The following is a 26,697-nucleotide window of genomic DNA, read 5'->3' as shown; positions in this document are numbered from 1 at the left end:
AATTTTGTAAAGCCTTGCTAGAGGAGGAATTGTGTGCCATTTTGTTTTTTCCTAACTGTTTGATTCTCGCTGCATAAAAATACATAGAGAGCGCTGCACAGAAATATTTGACCCAAGCTATCTGTGTTCAACACATGAACAAATCACATTTACCCATCCTTTTTCCATGTAACTTCAACCACTTTTCCCATCATCTAGCTATCCAATCTAATCTTCAATACACAGTTCTGCCTTCACCCCTCGTGGGCTCATAGATGAAATATGAGCACCTGGGTGAGTGCTAAAGATGAACAGTACTTGAAATAGCTTATTTCATCATATGTTTAGAGAATGGGAAGGAAATTGGGAAGAAAATGAGAACATCTTTTTCCAAAACCTCATAGCATCAACACCCTGATCCCCATGTTTTTATTGTGCCATCCATCGATTTGACTGTTTACCATTAGCAACCTACTTCTTTGCGCATGCTATTGAATGAAGAAGGGGACTTTTTTGGACAACCTGTGTGTAAGCTGGGAGCATACTGAAAAATTGTCTGTGGAGAATATTACCATATATATGTGCACACTCAAATGTATGTGTGTATCAGGAGAGAGCCTCAAGATACTGATGATGACTGATGCTTTAGGATCAATCTAAACCAGTTGCTCCAGTTCTACTTTAGAATGTGTCCATCTCCAAAAGTCCAAAATCCTGAACCAATAATATGACATTTAATATCATAGTGATACCACTCTCATGAACTACTTGTTATTTCACAAGAAGGAAGACCATCACCATCACATTCCCCTTCAAATCACACTGACTTAAATACATATCGCTGTTCCTTTATCATCGCTGGGTTAGTTTCCTAACTCCATGTAGCAACACTGAATAGATTTCAGTAATTCACAGAAAAAGCCCTACTTCAGGGGCCAACTAGGGGAGGCAGTAAATGCCTACTTGCCAGTAATTCCCACATCCCCAAAAACAATTCTTTTAAAAACAAGATTGAACTCGTAAAAATTTCATTGGAAAGCTTAAAACATTATGGAGTAGTAATTACATTTGGCAATATTATATGAACACTTGACACCCTTGTACCAGATCCCTCACACCCACAATAGCCTGTGTATATACTTCCAATTTTATTGCGGGATTCACTGTATGTTCAAATTATAGAGGTGGTTATAAGTTCTTCTGATTGGTCGTTTATTTTATCTTTGATCCTGTGAAGTGCAGGGAATTCTTTAATCTTGTGACAATATTACAGCAGTTTGCCGAAGAATGATTTCAATAAAATGTTTTATTCCGATTTAGTTTCATCATTTGGATGTTGTTGAACAGAAGGTGTTTGCCATTGTGGGTGTACCCGAGAGCTTCCTTACAAAGAAGGCCTCTGGTCAAGCAGTCAGGAAGGTAAGAGTAAAATCTGCCCTCTCAGATGTATTAAAAGATGTTAATGTATTGGAAGATATTGGGAGGGATTCTCCGACCCCCCCGCCGGGCCGGAGAATCGCCGGGGGGGGGTGGCCTTAACTCCGTCCCGATGACGGCTGCCGAATTCTCCAGCGCCGGCTTTTTGGCGGGGGCGGGAATCGCACCGTGCCAGTTGGGGGCCGTTGGCAGTGGGCCCCCCACCCCCGGCGATTCTCCGCTCCGCGATGGGCCGAGCGGCCGCCCGTTTTGGCCAGTCCCGCCAGCGTAAATCACACAAAGTTCTTACCGGCGGCACCTGCCTCTGCGGGCGGCCTGCGGAGTCCTCGGTGGGGCACGGGGGGATCTGGCCCCGGTGGGGCCCCCCACGGTGGCCTGGCCCGCGATCGTGGCCCACCGATCTACGGGCGGGCCTGTGCCGTGGGGGCACTCTTTCCCTCCGCGCCGGCCGCTGTAAAGCTCCACTATAGCCGGCGCGGAGAAGAAACTCCCTGCACATGTGCAGGAATCACGGCAGCGGTTCTGGGAACATGCTGGCGTTCCTGTGCATGCGCCAACTCGTGCCGGGCGGCAGAGGCCCTTCGCCACTGGTTGGCACAGCGCCAACCACTCCAACGCTGGCCTAGCCCCCGAAGGCACGGAGGATTCCACACCTTACGGGCGGTCCGACGCCGGAGTGGTTCACGCCACTCTTTGGCGCCGGTACAGCCCACCCGCTGGATACTGGAGAATCCTGCCCATTGTGCTTGCATCCAAGCAGACTATTTGTTTCCAGTTGGGAATACAGAGCCTTTATCCTTTGTGAATTTCTTACAAAAATCGATTTCCCAAAATTTGCACTTTCTTAAAGCAAAGAAAGAACATCAGAAAAGTTAAACTCTCCTGGCATTTATGCTTGTTTCAGATGCTCTAGTCTTAATACTTCAAGCCATTAAATAACTGCTCAATTAGGTTTTTGTAAGACATTAACTTTAGCACAGTGGTAGCTCTCTCGCCTTTTTGTTGGAATATTATAGTTTCAAGTCCCAATCCAGAGACTTGAGCACACAATCTAATACTCCAGTGTACTTCTGAGGGATTGTTGCATTATAGGAAGTGCTGTCTTTCAGGTGAGACATTAAACCATGGCCCAGCCTGCTCTCTCAAGTGGATGGCACTATTCAAAAAGGAACATGGGGAATTATCCCAGTTTGGTCTTTAACCACCATCGCTAAAATAGATTTTCTGGTCATATATCTAATTGTTGTTCATGGGAACTTGCTGTGCACAAATTGGCTACCATGTTTCCTGACTTTGCACAATTAGGTTGCCAATCCTCCAGCATTGGCCTGGGGTCTCCAGGAATTGAAGATCAATCTCCAGGGTAGTGCTCTGTGCAGTCATAGAGAAAACTCATAAGGGCATTAAAAAGGATTGTGTTTTTTTTTAGATTTTCTTTAACCAATATAAATATTGAAAATGGGGGGGGGGGGGGGGGGGCTGCTTGGCTGACAGTTAAGCATCATCCAATTGGGTAATCTGCCTTTTTGCTTTCCAGTTGATGTAGGAAGGTAGTATGTCATAAGGATGCTGTAGTTGATAAAGTACTTGACTGGTTGTAAATCAGTACAGCCAATCAAGTACTGAGGACATTTTACTCCATTAAAAATGCTACATAAAATAAAGTTGCTATTGCAAAGTGCTTTAGAGTTTCCTTTATGTCTTTTCGTTTAAATGAATGGTTTAGATACAGCCTAAAGGCACTTGGGGAAGGCATGTCATATGTCTATGTAATCTTACAATCTCAGCTAATTGCACAAATAAACCACTCCACTGTCATTAAAAGTTGTAAAACTTAATAATAATAATCTTTATTATTGTCACAAGTAGACTTGCATTAACACTGTAATAAAGTTACTGAAAATCCCCGAGTCGCCATACTCCGACGCCCGTTCGGGTACACTGAGGGAGAATTCAGAATGTGCAATTCACCTAACAAGCATGTCTTTTTTGACTTGTGGGAGGAAACCATATGTCCTATGTTTCCTCTAGATGCGCAGTTGCACAGTAACCCAGATGCTCCCACACAGGCCATGTACAAGTCGGCCTCTTTAAGTTCCATATGTTTGTGGATGTACTAGAAATATTAACGGCCTGCGTCCTGAAATAAATTGTATATGGAGTACAAAAAAGAAAATTAGAGGGGACATTGGGCGGATCTCCACTGCTATTTGGCTGACCAGATCTAGATAGTGATAGATTGTGCTTGTTCAACTGTACGCCTACCTACCCCACACTGGCTGCAATACAGCAGGATCAGTTTCAATCTGTTTTTATCTTGGTTTTGACATTACTTCATCTTCAGGGCTGTCAGTACCCATCCTATGTGATTTGATAGGCTAAAATGAGAGTTTGTCACTATTATCTTATGCAATTAGCCTGCTTTGGCAGCTAGTCCATTTCACAAAACCCAACTGTGAGGGACAAGCCTGTGGCTTCTAATGCAAGAAAGGTCTCAGACAGCTTTTGAAAAGGATGTGCACTTCAGTTGCAGGCGATTACTTTTATCATCAAAAGCCATTAATTTCTCTGATATTCTGCACGGGTGGCACGGTAGCACAGTGGTTAGCACTGTTGCCTCACAGCGCCAGGGACCCAGGTTCGATTTCCGGCTTGGGTCACTGTCTGCGGAGTCTGCACGTTCTCCCCGTGTCTGCATGAGTTTCCTCCCACAAGTCAAAAAAGACATGCTTCTTAGGTGAATTGGACATTCTGAATTCTCCCTCCGTGTACCCGAACGGGCGTCGGAGTGTGGCGAGTAGGGGATTTTCAGTAACTTCATTGCAGTGTTAATACAAGTCTACTTGTGACAATAATAAAGATTATTATTATTATTAAATTTTACAACTTTTAGTGTCAGTGGAGTAGTTTAGTTATGCAATTAGCTGAGATTATAAGGTTACATAGAATTTAAAGCACAGGAATAGGCCATTTTTCTTGGTATTTATGCTTCATAAAAGGCTCCTCTCGCCTTGCTTCATCAAACCCTATCAGCATATCGTTCTACTCCCTTTTCCACTCATGGATCTATCTATTTTCCCCTTAAAGGCTTCCCCTTATTTGCCTTAACCACTCCAATTGGTTGGTGGTTCCACATTCTATCGGTCCTATTAGAGAGGAAGCACAAATTTGGATAAGAATTCAGAGAAAGCAAAATGAAACAGTGTTCATGCAATCAGAAAACTTACGATTTATTATTAATAGTTTCCCTAATAATCAGTGGGAAAGTCCATGCTGCCTGATACCATTTTATAGTGTTACAGTAAATGGCATATTATGGAAAGAAATGCATATGAAAGACCTCATGGCACTCTGAGAATAATGAGCCCTCCTGGTGATGTGGCCAGCATTTTAGCTCACAACTAACACGGCAGCACATTAACTTGTCATTTATCTGATTGCTGGATCGGGGACCCAACTGTGCACAGATATGTAATGACAATGATTATATGTCAAAAATAATTCATCAGACGTGAAACGATTTAGGGGGATGTGAGAAGCTTCATATTAAATGTAGTTCTCCCATTCTTAACTAGGGATTGCTACAGAACGTGGTTTCTCCTTTATTCAAATTCTGATTTGTTCTGTGAGAAACATATGGGTTGGAATTCTCTGGCCATTCACTGGCGGTGGGATTCTTTGGTCCCACCGACAGCGCACCCCCGCCCACAGGTTTCCCGGCAGCATGGGGTGGCTTAAATGGAAATTCAATTGACCGGTGGAAGTAGAGAACCCCACCACCAGTGATCAGTGCGCCACCTCCCGCCACTGAGAAACACACGACTGGGCGGCCGGCGAATTCCGCCATCGGTCTCCAGCCCTAACTTTAATTGGCTTGGAATTACATCTGAATGACTGCACACTTCAGGGAGATTAAGAGGAAAATTGCAATGCTGTCAATTGGCAATCAACCAACAACAGGCTGCAGGAATTCACCTTCCAGAGGCAAAGAATTACTGAGATTTTTGTAACACTTGAAAACTACGGTAAGCTGTAATACACCTATTCCAGTTCTGTTTTGCTGAACAGGTAAAACTCACCCCAGTGAAAATAATATAAGACTCTCAATTTTAGTTATGATCAGGATACACCTGTTGCATAACTTGAGATATTATGTTCCCAGTGCAGAATAGAATCATAGAATTTACAGTGCAGAAGGAGGCCATTCGGCCCATCGAGTCTGCACCGGCTCTTTGAAAGAGCACCCTACCCAAGCCCACACCTCCACCCTATCCCCATAACCCTGTACACCACCCAACTCTATGGGCAATTTTGGACACTAAGGGCAATTTAGCATGGCCAATCCACCTAACCTGGACATCTTTGGACTGTGGGAGGAAACCGGAGCACCCGGAGGAAACCCACGCACACACGGGGAGAACGTGCAGACGCCACACAGACAGTAACCCAAGCCGGGAATCGAACCTGGGACCCTGGAGCTGTGAAGCAATTGTGCTATCCACAATGCTACCGTGCTGCATTGAAATTTTCCTGTGGAAAGGTCGGATGGGGTAACAACACTGACAGGTTAAATATTATTTTCTTTAAATATTTTTATTGAGGCATTTATAGATATACATCAAACACAACCATACCAAAAAGAAAGCAAATAGGAATACAAATAAATAAATATCTAACACTCCACCGTCCCTCCTCCCTGCCGCTTCCCTCCACATTCCCAAAGGTTAAATATTCTTAAGGACAATACTTAGGATGATGCATATAAATAATGCTAAAGTCAAAGGCCCACTAGTATCAGGTGGTCTGTCCCGAAGCACATGCAAGGTCAACAATCACAGCATTGAGCTAAACATTTTATTCTTATGTTTTCTTATAATTGAGAAAGAAAGCACAAATAAATATCCTGCAGTGTTGCTCAATGGAGTATCAGGCTTAGACCAGGTTGTAGTTTTTAGTTAAACTTTCAGCTCACACTTGCATTTGAATATTTTGCAGTTTGTTCAGGTGACTTAATATTCCACTTTTGGTGTGAACCCTATTCCCTTTTCACTGTGCAATGTGATTCTTGCATCTAATTCATCTCTTTCCTGCAGTTACCTCTGGTGTCTCCCAGAGATAAATCTTTTGTCCCCCATATATTTAAAATCTACACGTTTCCCCTCAGCGACATCAACTGAGAAAATTGTATGCTGTCGATACCCAGCCTTACCTCATCACCATCTCTCAGGATTGCCCCCACGCCCGATGTCTCAAAATTATCAGACTGCTTGTCCAACTTCCAGTGTAGGATGAGCAAAAATCTCCTCCAATTGAATATTGCAAATACTGAAACCATTGTTAACAGCCTGCACCATCATAAGACATAGGAGCAGAAGGCGGCCACTCGACCAATCGAACCTGCTCTTCCATTCAATGAGATCATGGCTGATCTGATATAATCCTCAACTCCACTTTCCCACCTTATTCCCATAATCCTTTATTTCCTTCCTGATTAAAAATATGTCTATCTCAACCTTGAACATGAGCCGGGATTGAACCTGGGACCTCGGCACTGTGAGGCAGGAATGTTTTTTTTAATTACAATCTCACCAACACTTTCACACAGAACCTTGAGGCAGCAATGCTAACCACTGTGCCACTGTGCTGTCCAGCCCTGAACATACTTGACAACCCAGTCTCTACAGCTCTCTGCGGTGAAGAATTCCACAGATTTACTACTCTCTGAGAGAAGAGATTCTCCCTCATCTCTGTCTTAAATGGACAACTCTTTACTCAGATTATGCCCTCTGGTCCTAGATTCTCCTGCAATAGGAAACATCCTCCCAGCATCTACCCTGTCAAACCCTTTGAGAATCCAACAAGCAGGGTTCTCCGTCAGCCGACAGAATCGCAAAACGTGATTGGGCGGAGAATCGTTTTTGGCGCTGAAATTATGGCAGGTGCTGGTTTCCACTCCGCTCATACAGTATTCCACTCCGCTCATTCCACTCCGCTCATACAGTAAACGCCGTTGGCATATTATTAACGGACCTGACCCGGCATTTTCCAGGGCCTCCATCCAGGCACGGAACGCCATTGCCACAGCCTGCAAGGCAGCAATCTTGCTGCCTACCCCAATGACCATCCACCCTGGCCCCTGGTTCTGCAGAGTGAGGCCAACCGTATGGGTGCCCTGCACCCCCACCCTCCACCCCAGCATCCCTGCACCATTCCCATAGCACCTAACTGGCCAGCCATCCCCCACCGGCACGGCCCACCAAAAGGCAAAGCCCACAGCAGTCCATGCTGGGGGCGCCGAACAAGGGCCGTGGAATGTACCGCTGGCAAGGACCTCACCAGCCAACTGTACCTCCGGCACCAGGTACAGGCGCCAGGGCTAGAGTCCCCCACGGTGCCAGGCAACAAGGACAAGGTGTGGAAAGGAGGGGGACATGCAGCGGCAAAATCTGCAGTGCCAACCGGGGCCACCATTTAGCCTGGCAGACTTGGTTGGGCATGGGGATACACACTATGCTGGCATATTGACCTTTCACTCCCTGCAAACAAAGGATATTGGAATACAACCAGCGTTGGGGGCCTTCCTCCTAGTCACCGCAATCCTGGAGGATGCACTGTGGATGTAAGGCCTGGAGCTGCTCGAGGAAGTTGCAGCTGCGGTCTGTGCCCCAGAGGAACAGGTGGCAGCTGCTGAGGATGGAGAGCCGGCCGCCCAACAAGCCAAGGAGAAGGAGGTGCAAAGGAAGTGCTGCATGAGGCCTTGTGTGCACCGGCAGCACCTGTCATTCGAGGACCATCAGATGCGCATCATGCACGTCTGCACCCGATACCCAGGTAGTGTGCATGACGCCATCATCCTGGCACACTCGACGATTCCTGACATTTATGAGATGCCCCACCGGCTCCTGGGTTATCAACTGCGGTCATGGCTAATGACACCTATCCGGAGGCCACAGATCGAAGCGGACACCCGCTACAACGATGCCCATGCAGCGACGAGGGGCGCGATTGAGTGGTGCTTCGGCATCCTGAAGACACGGTTCAGGTGCCTGGACCACTCTGGAGGGGCCCTCCAGTATGACGTTGGGAGGGTCACCCACAGCGTGGTGGCCTGCTGTGTCTTCCACAACATTGCACAGCAGAGGGCAACATGCTGCAGGAGGTGGATGAATGCCAGTCCTCGTCTGGCAAGGTGGGTGCAGGGGAGGGTGAGGATGCAGGACATGGGGTCCCGGCAGGCACGGGGGACCGCACACCATGTGCGCCAGGCCCTATGTGCACGGGATGCTCTGATCGCCTCCAGGTTCACCAACTAAGGTGGGGACTGGCCAGGGGCACAGACACCACATCCCACCCCCGCTGCCTGCGACTCCCTCTTTGATACACACCTGCTGCACTACGGGGTCCGGGCCTGGGTTGCCAGCCAGCAACAGCGGCTTTGGTCCGTGGGTTGGAGGATGATGACAGTCCGCCCTTCGTGGAGCTCTGGTGCTTCTGTCCACGGTAGCACTTCCTACCGTTCATCCGGGTGATCCCTGCATGCGAGCAGGCCATTCCTTCACACAGTCCCATCGATTCCCTCGGCTGGCGGAAGTGGGTACGGGGCGGGATTGGGGGGGGGGGGGGGGGCAGAGACACCTGAGCGCTGGCTGAACTGTGGTCCCTGAGCTAAGCCCACCGACAGCGTCCATCAATTCCCCCCCACCCTCGCCTTCTCTCCAGCCATCCCAGACCAGCCCACTGCTCACACCCTTCTGACAGAGCATTGAAGCAGGATGTAACATTGTGCACAGGTGTTTAATCTGAACAAATATCTACAGTTCCGTGCCCTAGCCCCTATCACAAAACTGTGCCCTGCACCTGTGCCAACTTAACTACTTTTCAGGCCTTACAAGCCCTAACTCTACATCTATGTGGATTCCCAGACAGTACCAGGAGTGGAGGCGGCCTGCTGTGAATCCTGTCCTTCGACCTGGGTCCTCTTTGCCAGCCGTCCTCTGGGACGACGGACCTGGATGGGCCTGGCTGTTGCTCGGGTGTCTCAGGTGGTGTGGTGCCACCCTGTTGTGCCCACTGCCCACTAGATGTGCAGGAGGGGGGTGGTGTCCGAGGTGCTGCGGTGTTCCAGCATCTCCCCTGTGGGAGTCACCGGCACAGGCCCCATCATCTCCTCCCTCCGGGTGTCCGATGATTCCCGGTTACTCCATGGGATGGGGGTGCTAGTGGAGCTAAGCGTTGAGTCTCCCCTGCCACTTGGCGCTGCCAGTCTTGGAGGCCTGCTGCAGTCTCGACCCGGGTCTGCATTCTTGTGGCCATGGAGCACAGAGAGTGGACCACCTCCGTCCGGGACTGCGCCACATCACGCTGAGACTGTGACACCACCTTCTGGGTCTGTTCCACATCAGCCAGTGACTGCGCCAGCTCCTTCTGGGACTGGGCCACCTCTCTCTATGTCTGTGCCACGTCGGCCAGCGCCTGGCCAATGCCACCGATGTTCTCAGCCATGGCCCGATGTGACTGGCCCATGCTCAGGAGCACTGCTGCAATGTCCAGGTGGCTCTGGCACATGGCTGCCCGTGAGAGGGCAGCCCTGTCCTGGGCCTCGGCCACCACCTGCACAGATTGCCGCAGGCCTTGGACATCCTGATCCATGGCCGAACTGTCGGTCCCAAGCCTCCACCACGGGCACCACGCATGCTCATTCACGGGGTTGGACTCCTCCACCTGCGCCTGCAGGTGCTGGATGCTTGTTGACAACCCCTCATGTAGTCCCTGGCTCTGCGACTGCACCTCCACAATCGATGGAACTGTCCGTTCTAGAAGTCTGAAAGCTGTCTGTACGACAGTTAGTCCCTGGGATCAGCCTGCCCTCCGACCGCCCAACCCCTCGGGAGTTCTTACCTCCACCTGTTGTACCGGAGCTTTTGTGTGGTGAGCAGCAGGATGTGTCCCAGGAGCCTCTTCACTAAAGTGCCCAACCGAGGTGAGTGTCTCTGGGATGGTGGGGGATGTTGGAGTCAGCTGTGTCAGGAAATCCGTGTCATCCTCAGACTCGAGCTCCGATGTGCTGGGTCTTGTATATATGGCTCCCGTCTGTGTTGGTATTCTCATCGCTGCTCGGCACCCGGGGCTGTGGCTGTGGTGGAGGTGGGGGACACCAGAAGGGCCCGCCCCATCATCAGCAGGTCCTGCAAGATAGAAGACAAGATCCATGATTAGAGCTTTGGTGGGGGGGAGGGGGGGTAGTGGAGGTGGTATGGGGGCGAGGATGGTGTGGGGGTGAAGGTGGTGTGCGGGGGGGGGGGGGGGGGTACATGTGCCACGGAGAACCGCAACTCAGCGTTGTCTCACTTCCTCGCCCGAGTCCAATCTCCACCCCGGCAACTGCCCTTTCCTCTGGCCTGCCGACCACATCTAGGTGCCGGTTCCCTTCCAGTCTTCTCCCGCTCCTGGCAGTTATGGGCGGCCTTCTCCTGAGAAGGGGGGTTCGGGGGGGACGACAGAAAACTTGGCAATAGTGCATTCAATTTCCTCGTCCAAGTCATTAATATATATTGTAAATAATTGTGGCCCCATCAAGAATCCATGTGACACTCGACAAGTTACAGGTTGCCATCGTGACAATGCCTCTCTTATCCTAACTCTTTGTCTTCTACCAGTTAACTAATCTTCTAACCATGCTAATATACTGCCCTCAACATCATGGGTTCTTATCTGATTAAGTCGCATTTTGTGTGGTATTGAATCGAATGTTTTTTGAAATCCAGGTTTATTACATCTACTGGATTCCCTTCATCTATCATGCTCATTACCACCTCAAAAATTTCTAACAAGGTTTGTTCCATTGTCATTGCCTCCAACAGTCTCCCTTGACAACTGTTTGAGGCTTAACCAGGCCTTTTGCAACCTTGGTATCATATTTGACCCCAAGATGAGCTTTGAACTATATATCGACACCGTCACTAAGACGGCCTATTTCCACCTCCGTAAATTGCCTGATTGTGTCCCTGACAGAGCTCATTTGCTGCTTTAGCCCTGACTCATGCCTTTGTTTCCTCCAGCTTCATTATTCTAATGGACTCCTGACCAGCTTCCCACATTCTACGCTCAGTAAACTTGAGGTCATCCAAAACTTTGCTGGATGTGCCCTTACTCCGACCAAATTCCATTCAACCATCACTCCTCAACTACACAGACTCCCAGTTGAGTAACACTCTGGAATTCACTCCCTAATCCTCTGTGCTTTTCTACCATGCTTTCCTCCTTTAAAACACACCTTAAACACTATCTCTTTGACCAACCTTTGGTCATCTGCTTGAATTTCTGTTAATGTGGTTTCATGTCACATTTATAGTGCCTTTGTGAAACGCCTTGGAGCATTTTATCATGTTAAAGGCGCTATGTAAATACAAACTGTTGTTGTCTCTTTTTACTTTTTCACTGTCTATGTATATTAATAAACTTATTTCAGGGGTTTGTAGTTGCTGACATATCCCATTCAGGAGCAGGATAGCATCTCTACAGACTATCACTGGAATATTATTGCTGAAGGGTACAAATTGTTGTTTCAGTTGTAAGTATTCTACTGTATCTATCTTCCTGTAGACTGTGGATGGATTTGTCGTAGCCCGGTTCTACCTATCGTTGGTGCTGTACTCCCTTTTCAAAGAGATGAACACGTGGGCTGTAGCGCAGAAGTTCAACATGTCTCGTGGCTTTATGCAAAATCTTCTGAATGCAGCAGCAGCTTTCTCCTCTAGTGTGCTGCATTTCTGTGAGGTATTTGTGAAACCTTCAATTAATATTTCTTTCTTTATGTAATTGAAAAACTTTTATAATGAGCTGATGTACATTGACAAACTTCATGACAGAAGTAAACAAAACCTGTAAATAGTGAATGAACTAGCAAATAGCTTTTAAACTCCCAGCTTTCTGAGCAACTTTGTAAGCCTACTCAAAAAGAGACTTGGACATCATATAATCTGCACTATTTTCCATGTTGTGTTTGAACACTACCTGTACTTTCTCCTCTACGAGTTCTTGGTGGAAAGAACTACATTAGGGTTGGAATTTTCTTTTTCGATCTGCAGATCAGCCACAATCTAATTCTTTTTTTAAATTTTTTTTTAAATTTCCAATTAAGGGGCAATTTTGCCTGGCCAATCCACCTACCCGGTGCATCTTTAGGTTGTGAGGGTGAGACACACGTAGACACGGGGAGAATGTGCAAACTCCACACGCACAGTAACCCAGGGCCAGGATCGAACCCGGGTCCTCGGCGCTGTGACGCAGCAGTGACAGAACATGTTTGAGAGGCAATAGCCTAAACCTGTTTTTAGGGACGAGTTAACGTTCCCTAGTACTTAAGTTAGAATTGAGGTTTTAATTGTTTAATAAATTGCATTTACTGTTTAATAGACTGCACCAAAATATAAAGGGGATACAGGTGGCACTTTTTTGTGGAAAAGTGATTACTGAACACAATAAACCTAGGTTGAAGAAGTCACAACCTACTTCCTCGTTCTTATTATATAGAGTTACCATTGGGGCTTAACACCTGTTTCCATGTTTTAAGAAAAATAATGTAAGGAACTTGCTATGACACATGTTTGCTATAATGTGCTCCAAAAGCATAATTGTTGAGATTATTATGGACCAGGGTTTAGAGAACACCAAAGTATATCGTAAACCTAAAACTGTAGATAGATTTTGGTTATGAGGAGCACAAGGGCTCACTTTCCAGGTGTGATGCAACACAGATCTTAAGTATTTTTAAACAAAACTTTATTCTATGAATCCAGTTAACATTTTATAAACACCTATTAACATCCATAAGCCAAACACCCTTTTTTCCTACAAAACAATAAGTTTGCATTCCTTACAGAAACAGGTATTACTGTGAAGTTATCAAGTGGACTGGAGACATTCTTTAGCATGCAGAGAGAGAGACCAAAATACACCTTCTTGGTTTGAATGCAGCTCCCCAACTGAAAAAACCCCCCAAAAAATCAGAGCCACAAAGCAGCTTCCAGCTCAAAACAAAAGTAAAAGACAGAATCACAGCCCAGCTCCACCCACACAGCGACATCACTGCAGCCATTTGATAAAACACCCTTTTCTTAAAGGGACCCTCACATGACAAGATATTAAGTTCATCAATTGAACAATAGCTTGCATTTTTATAGCACGTTTTAATATCGCAAAAGGGTGCTTAACTATGACATTATCAATAAAAAACACTTTTGACCGCAGAAGGAGAAATCAAGACAGGTGACCAAACACTTGGACAAACAGGTAGGCATTAAAGGAGGAGAGGGAGATGCAGGAGGGAAATCTGCAACTTAGGGCTAAGACAGCTGAAAACATGGCTACCAAGGTGAAGTGATTAAAATTGGGTGTATGCAATAGCCCTGAATTAAATGGCCGCACATCACTTGGAGGGTTGTGGGACTGGAGGAGATCACAGAGATAGGAAGGGGAGAGATCATGGAGGGATTTAAAACAAGCATAAGTATTTTAAACCTGAGGGGCTGTTGGGAGGCAAGCAGAGGGTTGATGGATGCGAGTTAAATACCCATAGCAGAGTATTGGATGAGCACAAGTTTATGTCGGATGAAAGATGGGAGGGTGGCCAGGAGAAGATTGGAATAGTCAATTCTAGAGGTAACAAGCATAGATGCAGGTTTCACCAGTGGATAAAAGCATTTAACAAAGGGGTGTTTGGTTCATGTCATTTATGTGTATATACATAGATATAAAGTGTTTCTTCTTGAACTGAGATTGATTTCAATGTTGTTTTATTGCCTACAGGAATTAGAGGAGTTCTGGGCATACCAGGCCCTCTTTCAGGACCTCACTCACAAACTGTCATACTGTGTGAAACCAGAACTTGTTTCTCTTATGGAAGTATCAGGTGTCCTGGAGGTTTGTAAATCCGCATTATTCTTTTTATAAAATGCTGCAGTTACTTATAGGACAAAGGTGATGTTTGCTCGGCAAATTAAGTTTTCTGGCACATTTGTTGATAAGGTATTTGAGTTTTGACATAAAGGAAAAGCTTGGAGATATTGGGCTTAATCTGCCTTGCCAAGTGAAAATTGGAAGTACTGAATAGGGGGTTTGAAGGAGAGAGGAAAATTATATAGTAGGGAACTTTCCACACTGTTGGACATGGCTTCCAAAACCGTGAATTCACTGTCTAAGCACGGGGCTAGAGGCTCGATGTGCTGATCAAAAGCACAGTCTAAATGCAGGGTGGAACTCGAATTATAACGTCAAAAACAAAAAAACATTTTTCTCAAATGATTACATTCCAGCGCACTGTGGTAATTTTGTCAAGCATCAACAGGGTTGTACCTGAAACATTAACTTGTTTTTTTTTTTGTCCCCAAGTTCTGACAATCTGATATTTCCAACACATCAATTTTTTTAAATTTCCCAATTGCACCTCTTCCAAAATCAATATATTTTATGAACGGCAGTAAATTTGATTAAGCATCAGAAAGTGTGTTAGCGATATGTAATGCTGTGCATAATTATTTCACTGTTTTGGTTTGTAGGCTCGTGCTCGACAGTTGTACAAAGCTGGTTATAAATCTTTGTCTTACCTGGCTAATGCAAGCCCTGAAGTGTTGGTGAAGACAATTGAACATATGTCCAGACGCCAGGCAAAACAGATAGTTTCCTCTGCTAAAGTAAGCACCGTTTTCTGGCTTCACCTCATCGTTTGGACTCTGTTGACATCGTGATCAGTCACGTCATTTGGTTTCTCTACAAAGCAGATGTGAGGGTGGAATGAAGCCTAAAGGCATTGTTGCCATGAAGGAGCGCCACGATGGTAGACATATAGTTCTCCTGTCATCAGTGATGCTCCCAATTGTAAAGAAAATGACCCTGAGTTCCAGTGGCAGCACAGGTTTACAATTTTCTATAATTTTGAAAATATTTTTTAAGGAACACGGACATAACTGGCAAGCCAGCATTTGTTGTCCATCCCTAATTGCCCTTGAACTGAGTGGCTTTCTCAGCCATTTCATAGGGCAGTAAGTTCATTGAATCATGGATCTCCACAGTGCAGAAGAGAGCAATTCAGCCCATCGAGTCTGCACCGACCCTCTGAAAGGACACCCACGTACGCCACGTAGGCGTACTGGGGGTTTGCGTGGAGCAAGTGTACCGTCTCCACCAACGGGTCCGCCTTGTGGAGTCGCACATGTTTACGGAGAAGCACGGTTCCTGGAGCTGTGAGCCAAGTACTTAGGCCTATGCCCCTACCCTATCCCGTAACTCCACCTAACCTTTTGGTGCAAGGTTACCAAGGGGCAATTTGCATTAGCCAATCCACCTAACCTGCACATCTTTGGACTGTGGGAGGAAACCCATGCAGACATGGGGAGAACGTGCAAACTCCACACAGTCATCCAAGGTCGGGATCGAACCTGGGTCCCTGGCGCTGTGAGAACTACATTGCTGTGGGTCTGGAGTAACATGTAGGCCAGACCAGGTAAGAATGGCAGATTATCTTCCCTAAAGGACATTCGTGAATCAGTTGCGTTTTCACGATTACTGAGACTAGCTTTCAATTCCAGATTCCTTATTAATTAATTGAATTTAAATTACACCAGCTGCTGTAGTGGAATTTGAACCCATATCCTTGGATTACCAGTCCAGTCTACACCACCATTTCCCTCATAATTCCTACATTACTTTTAAAGTGAAGCCATTATTGTAATTAATTGGCTGTGAAGTGGTTTGGGGAGGTGCAGAAGTGAAAGCGCTGATTAAATGCAAGTTTTTCCTTTAATTACACACCTCTTGTTCTAAGGTGATCGACTCATGGATCCACCTCTCCCACACTTATGTAGTTGTGTCAGCTAAATGCGCTGAGGCACGATCAATTTGACTTAAAGACGAAAGTTGAATCCAAACTGAGGCTTTATTGGTATCAGATGTGTGGCCTCCCACAGCAGCTGGTGAAATGGCTGCGAGCTGGAGGACACGCATATTTATACCCCGCCTCCTGGGCGGAGCCAGCAGGCAGGGGCCACAGGCGAACCTGTAGTACAGGTTCTACCGTACATCCTCTAATATAAGTACAATAGTGGTTTACCACATTCGACCCCTGTTAAAATTGAGTCCGCGGGGGTGGTGGATAACTATATACAATCATGATTTTAATATCTACAGAGCAAAACAAATGTCTCTTGGCGCCGGTGGACCGGTCAGAGGTTTAGTCGGTCCGGGGCCTTGATGGTCCTTTGAGAGCGGCGAAGTGGTGACGGCGATGTTGGTGCTGACCTGGTCGAAGGTGACTCCGGGAGCATGCTGAAATCCTCTTCATCGATGGGCGTGGGCAAGGGGAGGACGGACGGTCCTGGGGGGGTGGTGTTGTGAGCGACGGGGGAGGGGAGGGTGGCGACGTGGGTGGCGTGGGGGTGGAACCTGCTGGTGCCAGGTCCCTGAGGGAGACAGTATCCTGGTGGCCGTCGGGGAACGCCACGTAGGCGTACTGGGGGTTTGCGTGGAGCAAGTGTACCGTCTCCACCAACGGGTCCGCCTTGTGGAGTCGCACATGTTTACGGAGAAGCACGGTTCCCGGAGCTGTGAGCCAAGTCGGGAGCGACACCCCGGATGTGGACTTCCTGGGGAAGGCAAAAAGACGTTCATGCGGTGTATTGTTATTGGCAGTGCAGCGTATCGAGCGAATGGAATGTAGTGCATCAGGGAGGACCTCTTGCCAGCGAGCGGCCAAGAGATTTCTGGACCGTAGGGCCAGCTGGACGGTCCTCCATACCGTCCCATTCTCCCTTTCTACCTGTCCGTTTCCCCGGGGGTTGTAGCTTGTCGTTCTGCTGGAGGCGATACCCCTGCTGAGCAGGAACTGACGCAGCTAATCACTCATGAATGAGGATCCCCTGTCACTGTGGATGTAGGCGGGGAAACCGAACAGAGTGAAGTTCGAATTGAGGGCTTTAATGACGGTGGCAGACGTCATGTCGGGGCAAGGGATGGCGAAGGGGAACCGGGAGTATTCATCGATCACACTGAGGAAATATGTGTGACGATCGGTGGAGGGGAGGGGGCCTTTGAAGTCCATGCTGAGGCGTTCAAAGGAGCGGGAGGCCTTCACCAGGCACACGTGGTCCAGCCGGTAGAAGTGCGGCTTGCACTCCGCACAGACCTGGCAGTCCCTGGTGATTGTCCTTACTTCCTCGACGGAGTAGGGCAAATTTTGTGCCTAAATGAAGTGGTACAATCGAGTGACCCCTGGGTGACAAAGGCTGTCATGCAGGGTCCAGAGTCGGTCTACCTGTGCACTGGCACATGTACCTCGGAATAGAGTGTCTGGGGGCTCGTTGAGTTTGCCAGGGCGATACCTAATCTCGTAATTATAGGTGGAGAGCTCGATTCTCCACCGCAAGATTTTGATCTTGCCCCGCTGTGTGTTGTTGAACATAAAGGCTACCGACTGTTGGTCAGTGAGGAGTGTGAATCTCCTGCCGGCCAGGTAATGCCTCCAATGCTGCACAGCTTCAACGATAGCTTGGGCCTCTTTTTTGACGACCGGTGGAGGGGAGGAGGCCTTGAAGTCCATGCTGAGTGCCGAATTTCAGCGGCATGAAGGGTGCGGGAAAAGAATGCCACGGGCCTGCCTGCCTGATTGAGGGTGGCGGCAAGGAGAACGTCTGATGCGTCGCTTTCTACTTGGAAGGGCAGTGTTTCATCTACAGCGTGCATTGTGACCTTGGTAATATCAGCTCTGATCCAGGCAAAGGCCTGTTGGGCCTTGGCCGTCAGGGGAAACCGGGTGGACTGTATGAGTGGGCGGGCCTTGTCCGCATAGTTTGGGACCCACTGCACGTAATATGAAAAGAACCCCAGGCAGCGTTTGAGGGCCTTGGGGCAGTGGGGGAGGGGGAGTTCCATGAGGGGGCGCATGCGGTCGGGATCGGGCCCCAGAACTCCGTTCTAGACCACATAGCCGAGGATGGCTAAGCGGTTTGTGCTGAACACACACTTCTTGTTGTAAGTGAGGTTTAGGTGAGTAGCGGTGCGGAGAAATTTAGCAAGGTTGGCGTCGTGGTCCTGCTGATCATGGCTGCAGGTGGTGACATTGTTTAGGTACGGAAACGTGGCCCACAAACAGTACCCGTCGACCATTCGGTCTATCTCCCTTTGGAAGACCAAGACCCCGTTAATGACCCCGAATGGGACCCTAAGGAAGTGATATAGATGGCCGTCTGCCTCGAAAGGGGTGTATGGACGGTCCGATTTACGGATGGGGAGCTGGTGGTAGGCGGATTTCAGGTCCACCGTTGAGAAGACCCGGTACTGTGCAATCTGGGTAACCATGTCAGATATGCGTGGGAGAGGGTACGCGTCGAGCTGCGTGTACTTGTTGATGGTCTGGCTGTAGTCCACGACCATTCGGTGTTTCTCCCCAGATTTAACCACTACCACCTGAGCTCTCCAGGGGCTGTTGCTGGCCTCGATGATGCCTTCCCGAAGCAACCGCTGGACTTCGGACCTGATGAAGGTCTTATCCTGGATGCTAAACCGGCTGCTCCTGGTGGCGACGGGTTTGCAATCTGGGGTTAGATTAGCAAAGAGGGAAGGTGGATCGACCTTTAGGGTCGCGAGACCGCACACAGTAAGGGGTGGTAAGGGCCCGCCGAATTTAAGGTTGCACTGAAAATCCAGGCTGAGGATAAGTGCAGCGCAGAGGTTAGGGAGAACGTAGAGGCGGAAGCCGTGGAATTCTATGCCATGAACCGTGGGCGTGACCGTACAGTACCCCCGGATCGCTACGCAATGGGATCCGGAGGCCAGGGAGATTTTTTGATTGGCGGGGTGTATCGTGAGGGAGCAGCGCCTTACCATATCCGGGTGTATAAAGCTCCCGGAGTCCAGCAGGCAAGAGGTCACATGGCCGTTGACTTTCACACTGGTGGATGCGTTGGTGAGGTTTTGGGGGCGAGACTGTCGAGTGACATGGAGGCGAGGCTTGGTTGGTCGTTGGATAATGGGGCGGCCGTTGAGTTCAGATTTTGGAACGCTGGTGGTGTCCATGTGCTGAGGGGTAGACAAGATGGCGGCGCCCGGAGATCTTTGGAGTTACAAAATGGTGGCGCCCATGGAACGCACATTGCGGGGGTGGAGCAAGATGGCGGCGTCCATGAAACGCTCGTGTTGCGCGGAGGTGAAGATGGTGGCGCCCACTGATCGCACATGGTCTGGGGGGGGACAAGATGGCGGCGCCCATTGTCCGTGACTGGGGGGGTGGAGGTGATCGCGGCCACTGAGCGGGCCTGGCACACTGAGGCGAAGTGGCCTTCTTCCCGCAGGTTTTACAAAGGGCAACGCGGGCTGGGCAGCATTGGCGGGGGTGCTTTTGCTGGCCGCAAAAGTAGCATCAGGGCCCCCTGGGGTTTGCTGGCTGGCGTGTAGCGCAGGTATATTGGGTGGGCAGTGCCCCCGCTAGGGCGGCTGATAAGTGAGGTCCGTGAAGCGTAGGAGGGGTGGGCGTTGGAGGCGTAAGACTGGATGTTGTGCAGGGCGACCGTCATGGAGAGCGCTAGCGTTTTAGTTTCTGCGAGGTCGCGCGTGGCCCCTTCTAGGAGCCGCTGACGTATGATATCTGACCCAATTCCAGTCACAAAGGCGTCCTTCATAAGGAGGTCTGAGTGTTCCTTAGCTGTAACGTCCTGGCAGTCACAGTCCCGGACTAGTGGGATTAGGGCCCTCCAGAAGTCTTCTATGGACTCACCCGGTAGTTGAGAACGAGTTGCGAGCACGTGCCTGGTGAAGAGCATGTTTGTCTTCTGCTCGTAATTGTCCTTGAGTCGAGTCATGGCTTCGGCGTAGTTTGGCGCATCCTGGATCAGTGGGAAGACTTTGGAGCTCAGCCTGGAATATAAGATCTGGATCTTCTGAGCCTCCGGAACAGGGGTCGGCGCCGCGTTGATAGACGCTTCGAAGCAAGCTAGCCAGTGCTGGAATTCCTTTCTGGCGTCGCTTGAGTGCAGATCCAGCTGCAGGCGATCTGGTTTAATACGGAGGTCCATCCTTCGAAACTGATACCAATAAATTGAGGCACGATCAATTTGACTTAAAGACGAAAGTTGAATCCAAACTGAGGCTTTATTGGTATCAGATGTGTGGCCTCCCACAGCAGCTGGCGAAATGGCTGCGAGCTGGAGGACACACATATTTATACCCCGCCTCCTGGGCGGAGCCAGCAGGCAGGGGCCACAGGCAAACCTGTAGTGCAGGTTCTACCGTACATCCTCTAATATAAGTGCAACAGTGGTTCACCACATGCGCCATGAGCACGTTCACAATAATGCTCAAGGCCCGTTATTTATGTAAAGCTAAAATGGATTTGGACATATTATCTCAAAGTTCCATCTCAAATCCAAAACATCATGGTGTCATGTCATGCTGCTAAATAAGTTAGCTTCATGTGACTTTATGATGCACATGGCTCTCTCGGATGCAGTCAACTAATTGTACATATTTGTTGATATCTGACACATTGCTGAGTCTCCCATTTTCTGAACTTCAGTGGAGATGGATCAACCAAATCAGAGTGAGATTTGGTTACCGCAGAATAAAGACAACTGCAAGTATATATTCATCAGAAAAAGGTCTAGTATAATAAATTCCTCGTAGTATGAGAGAAACTGCAGCACCCTCTTGTCAGGGAGAATTACCCTCAATTTGTAGACGCTTGGGAACAAATTGACTGCAGTTGGAAAGAGAATAGTGGTTCCATATCTGTACTATAAATGGGCTGGTGTATGCTGCAGTTTGCATATTTGTACTCACACAGAGGTGAATAACTCAGAAACTGTATTTGGATTGCAAACTGAACCTGTATTCTGTGTATTTCCAATTGTGTTCATTCCATTGTAGCTTGATTAAAAAGGAGAAACATTGTAAAACCAAATCAATGAACAAACCCTGCACTTGCATAAGTACTATTGAGAAATGTCCAGTTACCAGCATTTGCAACACCATGTTTATTGTAAAAACAAACACGAAGTACTTTTCAGGGGGTTAAGTTAGCCTTGTTAGTAGAATAACATGATGAAGGGTATATACCAAAAACATCAAAACCACTTCACAAATGCTAACTGACCTTTATATCTCCAGCTTTTTCTATTTTCATTTAAATTTTTTTCTTGGTTATCTGTTTACAGATGCTGCTAAATGAAAAAGCTGAAGCTTTACAAGAAGAGGTTGAAGAGCTTTTGAGATTGCCCATTGACTTACCGCTACAGTCGGTATCTACTTAGATTGTCTGGTGACACAGCTATAGTCTAAATATGCGGAAACGACCCCGTGACATACTGTTGCAGTCTGCATCTACCGAGACTGCCTGGTGACTAACCGCGACAGTCATAATACTGAGACTGCCCAGTGATGTATCACTACAGTCTGTATCTACTGAGACTGCCTGGTGACTAACCGCGACAGTCATAATACTGAGACTGCCCAGTGATGTATCACTGCAGTCTGTATCTACTGAGACTGCCTGGTGACTAACCGCGACAGTCATAATACTGAGACTGCCCAGTGATGTATCACTACAGTCTGTATCTACTGAGACTGCCTGGTGACTAACTGCGACAGTCATAATACTGAGACTGCCCAGTGATGTATCACTACAGTCTGTATCTACCGAGACTGCCTGGTGACTAACCGCGACAGTCGTAATACTGAGACTGCCCAGTGATGTATCACTACAGTCTGTATCTACCGAGACTGCCTGGTGACTAACCGCGACAGTCATAATACTGAGACTGCCCAGTGATGTATCACTACAGTCTGTATCTACTGAGACTGCCTGGTGACTAATTGCGACAGTCATAATACTGAGACTGCCCAGTGATGTATCACTACAGTCTGTATCTACCGAGACTGCCTGGTGACTAACCGCGGCAGTCGTAATACTGAGACTGCCCAGTGATGTATCACTACAGTCTGTATCTACCGAGACTGCCTGGTGACTAACCGCGACAGTCATAATACTGAGACTGCCCAGTGATGTGTCACTACAGTCTGTATCTACTGAGACTGCCTGGTGACTATAGGTGGGCTGTATCTACTGCACACCGTTATTAAGCATACAGAGGTATTGTCTGTACCATAAATGATCGTAACTGAACTAAATGGAGTGTTTTATGCGAAGCAGCTTATTTTCTTGTTTTGTATGATTTAATAAAGCAGAATAGTTGAGTACACAAATGCAATCCCTTGAGATCCGTAAACTAAAGTCTATTTATTCATTTGTGTATAAAAAAATATTGTAATAACCTCAAGTACATAAGTTTGTTTAATTATTCAAACCTCTGTTTACATATTTTTTTATAAATGTACACTAAAGCATGTGCAATAAAATACTGAAAATTTCTAATATTGTCAGTGAAATGTTTCAGTGAGGGATATTGGAGAATGGGGATCACAGAGATGAAACAAAAATAGTGTAACACGATATCAAACGTTGCAGAAGCCTGCAATGCAATGCACTGGTTGGGAGTGTTTGGCACACTGGAAGGCCAAGCCTGGTACTTTTCATGATGGAGGACACCTTTTAACAAATACACGTGAGGTAAACTCATCCCAAATATCAGGATAAAGATTAAAGAAAAAAGAATGAGGGAAATAGACCAGTTAATCCACAGTCCATTAGTGGGAGGCATGGAGGGTTTGGCAATCAGAAAAAATCCAAATCCAGCTGAGTGCGGAATTTTTTACCCTCTGGCTGCTCCTTGCGTCATGGCCCCTAACTTCTAAATGGACACCCTATTATTTTTCCACCTTCCCTCCTCCCACCCTGCCTATAATAGAAAATAATCATTTTGCCGTGCTTTTCGCAGCATTAGTCCACAATCCCCATTCTTCTATTTTTCTCCCTTCTCACATACAGCACCCCCCTCTTTCTAAACCTCCACTCTTACATTTCATTATTCCCATATCTGAAAATTCCCCTCTCACCTTCCCCGTGATCACAATGCAACTTTCCTCCCTCTCCCGGGTGCAGCCTCCCAAGAGCAGCTAGCCATGTGACTACCCTCGCCAATGACCAGTACTGCTGGAGAGCAGACTACATTCTGAGCATCAGGAAATCACACAAGACAAACGTGACGGAATGCTTAAACAAGAATTGTACGGTAACACTCATTGAGTCGTAGAAAGTTGTGGAACCCCAAGCTGAAACCCTGCCAGTCTCCTGCCTTCTCCCCAAACCCTGCCATTCCCCTGCCTCCTCCCCAAACCCTGCCATTCCCCCGCCTTCTCCCCAAACCCTGCCATTCCCCTGCCTACTCCCCAGACCCTGCCATTCCCCCGCCTTCTCCCACAACCCTGCCATTCCCCCGCCTTCTCCAACAGAACCCAGCCATTCCCCTGCCTTCTCCCCAACCCTGCCATTCCCCCGCCTTCTCCCCAAACCCTGCCATTCCCCCGCCTTCCCCCCAAACCCTGCCATTCCCCCGCCTACTCCCGAAACCCTGCCATTCCCCCGCCTTCCCCCCCAAACCCTGCCATTCCCGTCTTCTCTGCAAACCCTGCCATTCCCGTCTTCTCCGCAAACCCTGCCATTACCCTGTCTTCTCCCCAATCCCTGCCATTCCCCTGCCTTCTCCCCAAACCCTGCCATTCCCCCACCTTCTCCCCAAACCCTGCCATTCCCCTGCCTTCTCCCCAGAACTCTGCCATTCCCCCGCCTTCTCCCCAGAACCCTGCCATTCCCCTGCCTTCTCCCCAAACCCTGCCATTCCCCTGCCTTCTCCCCAAACCCTGCCATCCCCCCACCTTCTCCCCAAACCCTGCCATTCCCCTGCCTTCTCTCCAGAACCCTTCCATTCCCCCGCCTTCTCCCGAAACCCTGCCATTCCCCTGCCTTCTCCCCAGAACCCTGCCATTCCCCTCCCTTCTCCCCAAACCCTGCCATTCCCCCACCACCTCCCCAAACACTGCCATTCCCCTGCCTTCTCCCCAGAATCCTTCCATTCCCCCGCCTTCTCCCCAGAACCCTTCCATTCCCCCACCTTCTCCCCAAACCCTGCCATTCCCCCGCCTTCTCCCGAAACCCTGCCATTCCCCTGCCTTCTCCCCAGAACACTGCCATTCCCCTGCCTTCTCCCCAATCCCTGCCATTCCCCTGCCTTCTCCCCAATCCCTGCCATTCCCTGCCTTCTCCCCATTCCCCTGCCTTCTCCCCAAACCCTGCCATTCCCCCACCACCTCCCCAAACACTGCCATTCCCCTGCCTTCTCCCCAGAATCCTTCCATTCCCCCGCCTTCTCCCCAGAACCCTTCCATTCCCCCACCGTCTCCCCAAACCCTGCCATTCCCCCGCCTTCTCCCGAAACCCTGCCATTCCCCTGCCTGCTCCCCAGAACACTGCCATTCCCCTGCCTTCTCCCCAATCCCTGCCATTCCCCTGCCTTCTCCCCAATCCCTGCCATTCCCTGCCTTCTCCCCAATCCCTGCCATTCCCCTGCCTTCTCCCCAAACCCTGCCATTCCCCCACTTTCTCCGCAAACCCTGCCATTCCCATCTTCTCCGCAAACCCTGCCATTCCCGTCTTCTCCCCCAACCGTGCCATCGCTCTGTCTTCCCCCCGTAGAACCCAGCCATTCCCCTGCCTTATTTCCAGAACCCTGCCGTTCCCCTGCCTTATCCCCAGAATCCTGCCATTCCCCTGCCTTATCCCCAGAACCCTGCCATCCCCTGCCTTATCCCCATAACCCTGCCATCCCCTGCCTTATCCCCAGAACCCTGCCATCCCCTGCCTTATCCCCAGAATCCTGCCATTCCCCTGCCTTATTCCCAGAATCTTGCCATTCCCCTGCCTTATTCTCAGATCCATGCAATTCCCCCACCCGATCCCCAGAAGCTGCTATTCCCCCACCTTCTCCCCAGAACCTTGCCATTCCCCCACCTTCTCCCCAGAACCCAGCCATCCCCCCACCTTCTCCCCAAAACCCTGCCATCCCCCCACCTTCTCCCCAGAACCCTGTCATTTGTCATGAGAATGTCGCTTTAAGAAATGGTTAGCTGCTCATGTTACTGCAGTGATGTCAGAGTGTGGGTGGAGCTGAGCTCTGTTCTGCTTTTTAGTTTCACTTTGAGAAAAGCTTGGGTGTGTCTGTCTTTTTGGTTTCGTTTTTCAGTGTGTTGCAGCTGAAGTCAGCCAAAGCAGCTGTATTGTTGAGTTCTCTGCCATGAAGGACTATCTCTTAATCATTTGGGGAATTCAGAATTATAAATGTTTTCAGTATTGAATGTAAACTCTGATGTGCTTCTGTTTAAAGATTTGTTTAGTCTTTTGGGTGTAAACGGACAGCATATGGGTTACTTAGTGTTGTATTCTTTGGGGGTTATTTTTGAATTAATGGTTGCTAAGATATTCACCGTTTGTTTTAAAAAGGTTAACTTGAGTTCATAGAATAAACATTGTGCTGTTTTAAAAAAAATACTGGTCCATTTCTGCTGTACCATACCTGTAGAGTGAGCCGTGTGCTCCCCAAACCACAATCTATTAAAAGTTGTGGGGCAGGTGAACTCCATGATACACTTTGGGATTCTCTAAACCCTGACCCATAACAAATTGGGGGCTCCTCCGGGATAAAAGTCTATCTATTGGATTGGCTTAGTGAACTTAAAAGACAGTGAGGGGTGAGCATATTGTGGTTGCTTTTCAGGTGTGGTATTTTAGTTTAAGTGGGGAGTGTGTTGTGGACAATGGCTCTTTCAGAGGCTCAGAAGTTTTTGGGGGTGGAGACGGTCTCACGCAGTACCTTATGGGCAGTGACTAAAAGCAGACTGTTAGATCTGGCAAAAATATTGCAGTTAACATTACCTGACAAAATGTGAAAAGATGAGATAATTATGGTGGGGGCTAAGCATTTAAAGTTGCCTGAGATACAGTTTGACTCACTGGAAATGGCAAAAATTCAGTTACAACCTAAACAAATGGAACATGAGAAAGAATTAAAGCAGCTTGAATACAAAATAGATAGAGAGGAAAAAGAAAGAGAAAGGGAGATACAGATCAGGAAGAAAGATAAAGAGAGAGAGAGTTTGAACTTCAGAAAATGGCCAAGAAACATGACAGTCAGTTAAAATTGGCAGGCATAAAGGAAAATGTACAGTTGGATGATAGTGATGAAGATAGTGAGAAAGAGCGTCTTAGTCGAAGGCGTGGTGGGGATCTATTTAAATATGTCCAAGTATTGCCGAGGTTTGACGAGAAGGAGGTAGAAGCCTTTTTCC

General features: G+C 48.2%; 1 protein-coding gene across 2 annotated transcripts in view; it reads left to right on the top strand.

Moving 5' to 3' along the window:
• Window positions 1-22,827, top strand: part of helq (helicase, POLQ like) — an 85,197-nt gene extending 62,370 nt beyond the window's left edge. For both annotated transcript variants that reach the window (XM_072495453.1, XM_072495452.1), the window contains exons 14-18: window positions 1,300-1,398; window positions 12,019-12,192; window positions 14,224-14,337; window positions 14,973-15,107; window positions 21,615-22,827. In XM_072495453.1, coding sequence (XP_072351554.1) covers window positions 1,300-1,398; window positions 12,019-12,192; window positions 14,224-14,337; window positions 14,973-15,107; window positions 21,615-21,710 — 618 coding nt within the window. In that variant the 3' untranslated portion in view covers window positions 21,711-22,827. The remainder of the gene's footprint in view (window positions 1-1,299; window positions 1,399-12,018; window positions 12,193-14,223; window positions 14,338-14,972; window positions 15,108-21,614) is intronic.
• Window positions 22,828-26,697: the final 3,870 nt, after the last annotated feature.

This window comes from Scyliorhinus torazame, chromosome 3, assembly GCF_047496885.1.
Source record: "Scyliorhinus torazame isolate Kashiwa2021f chromosome 3, sScyTor2.1, whole genome shotgun sequence".
Lineage (NCBI taxonomy): Eukaryota > Metazoa > Chordata > Chondrichthyes > Carcharhiniformes > Scyliorhinidae > Scyliorhinus > Scyliorhinus torazame.
This window is presented reverse-complemented; position numbering and strand designations above follow the sequence as displayed.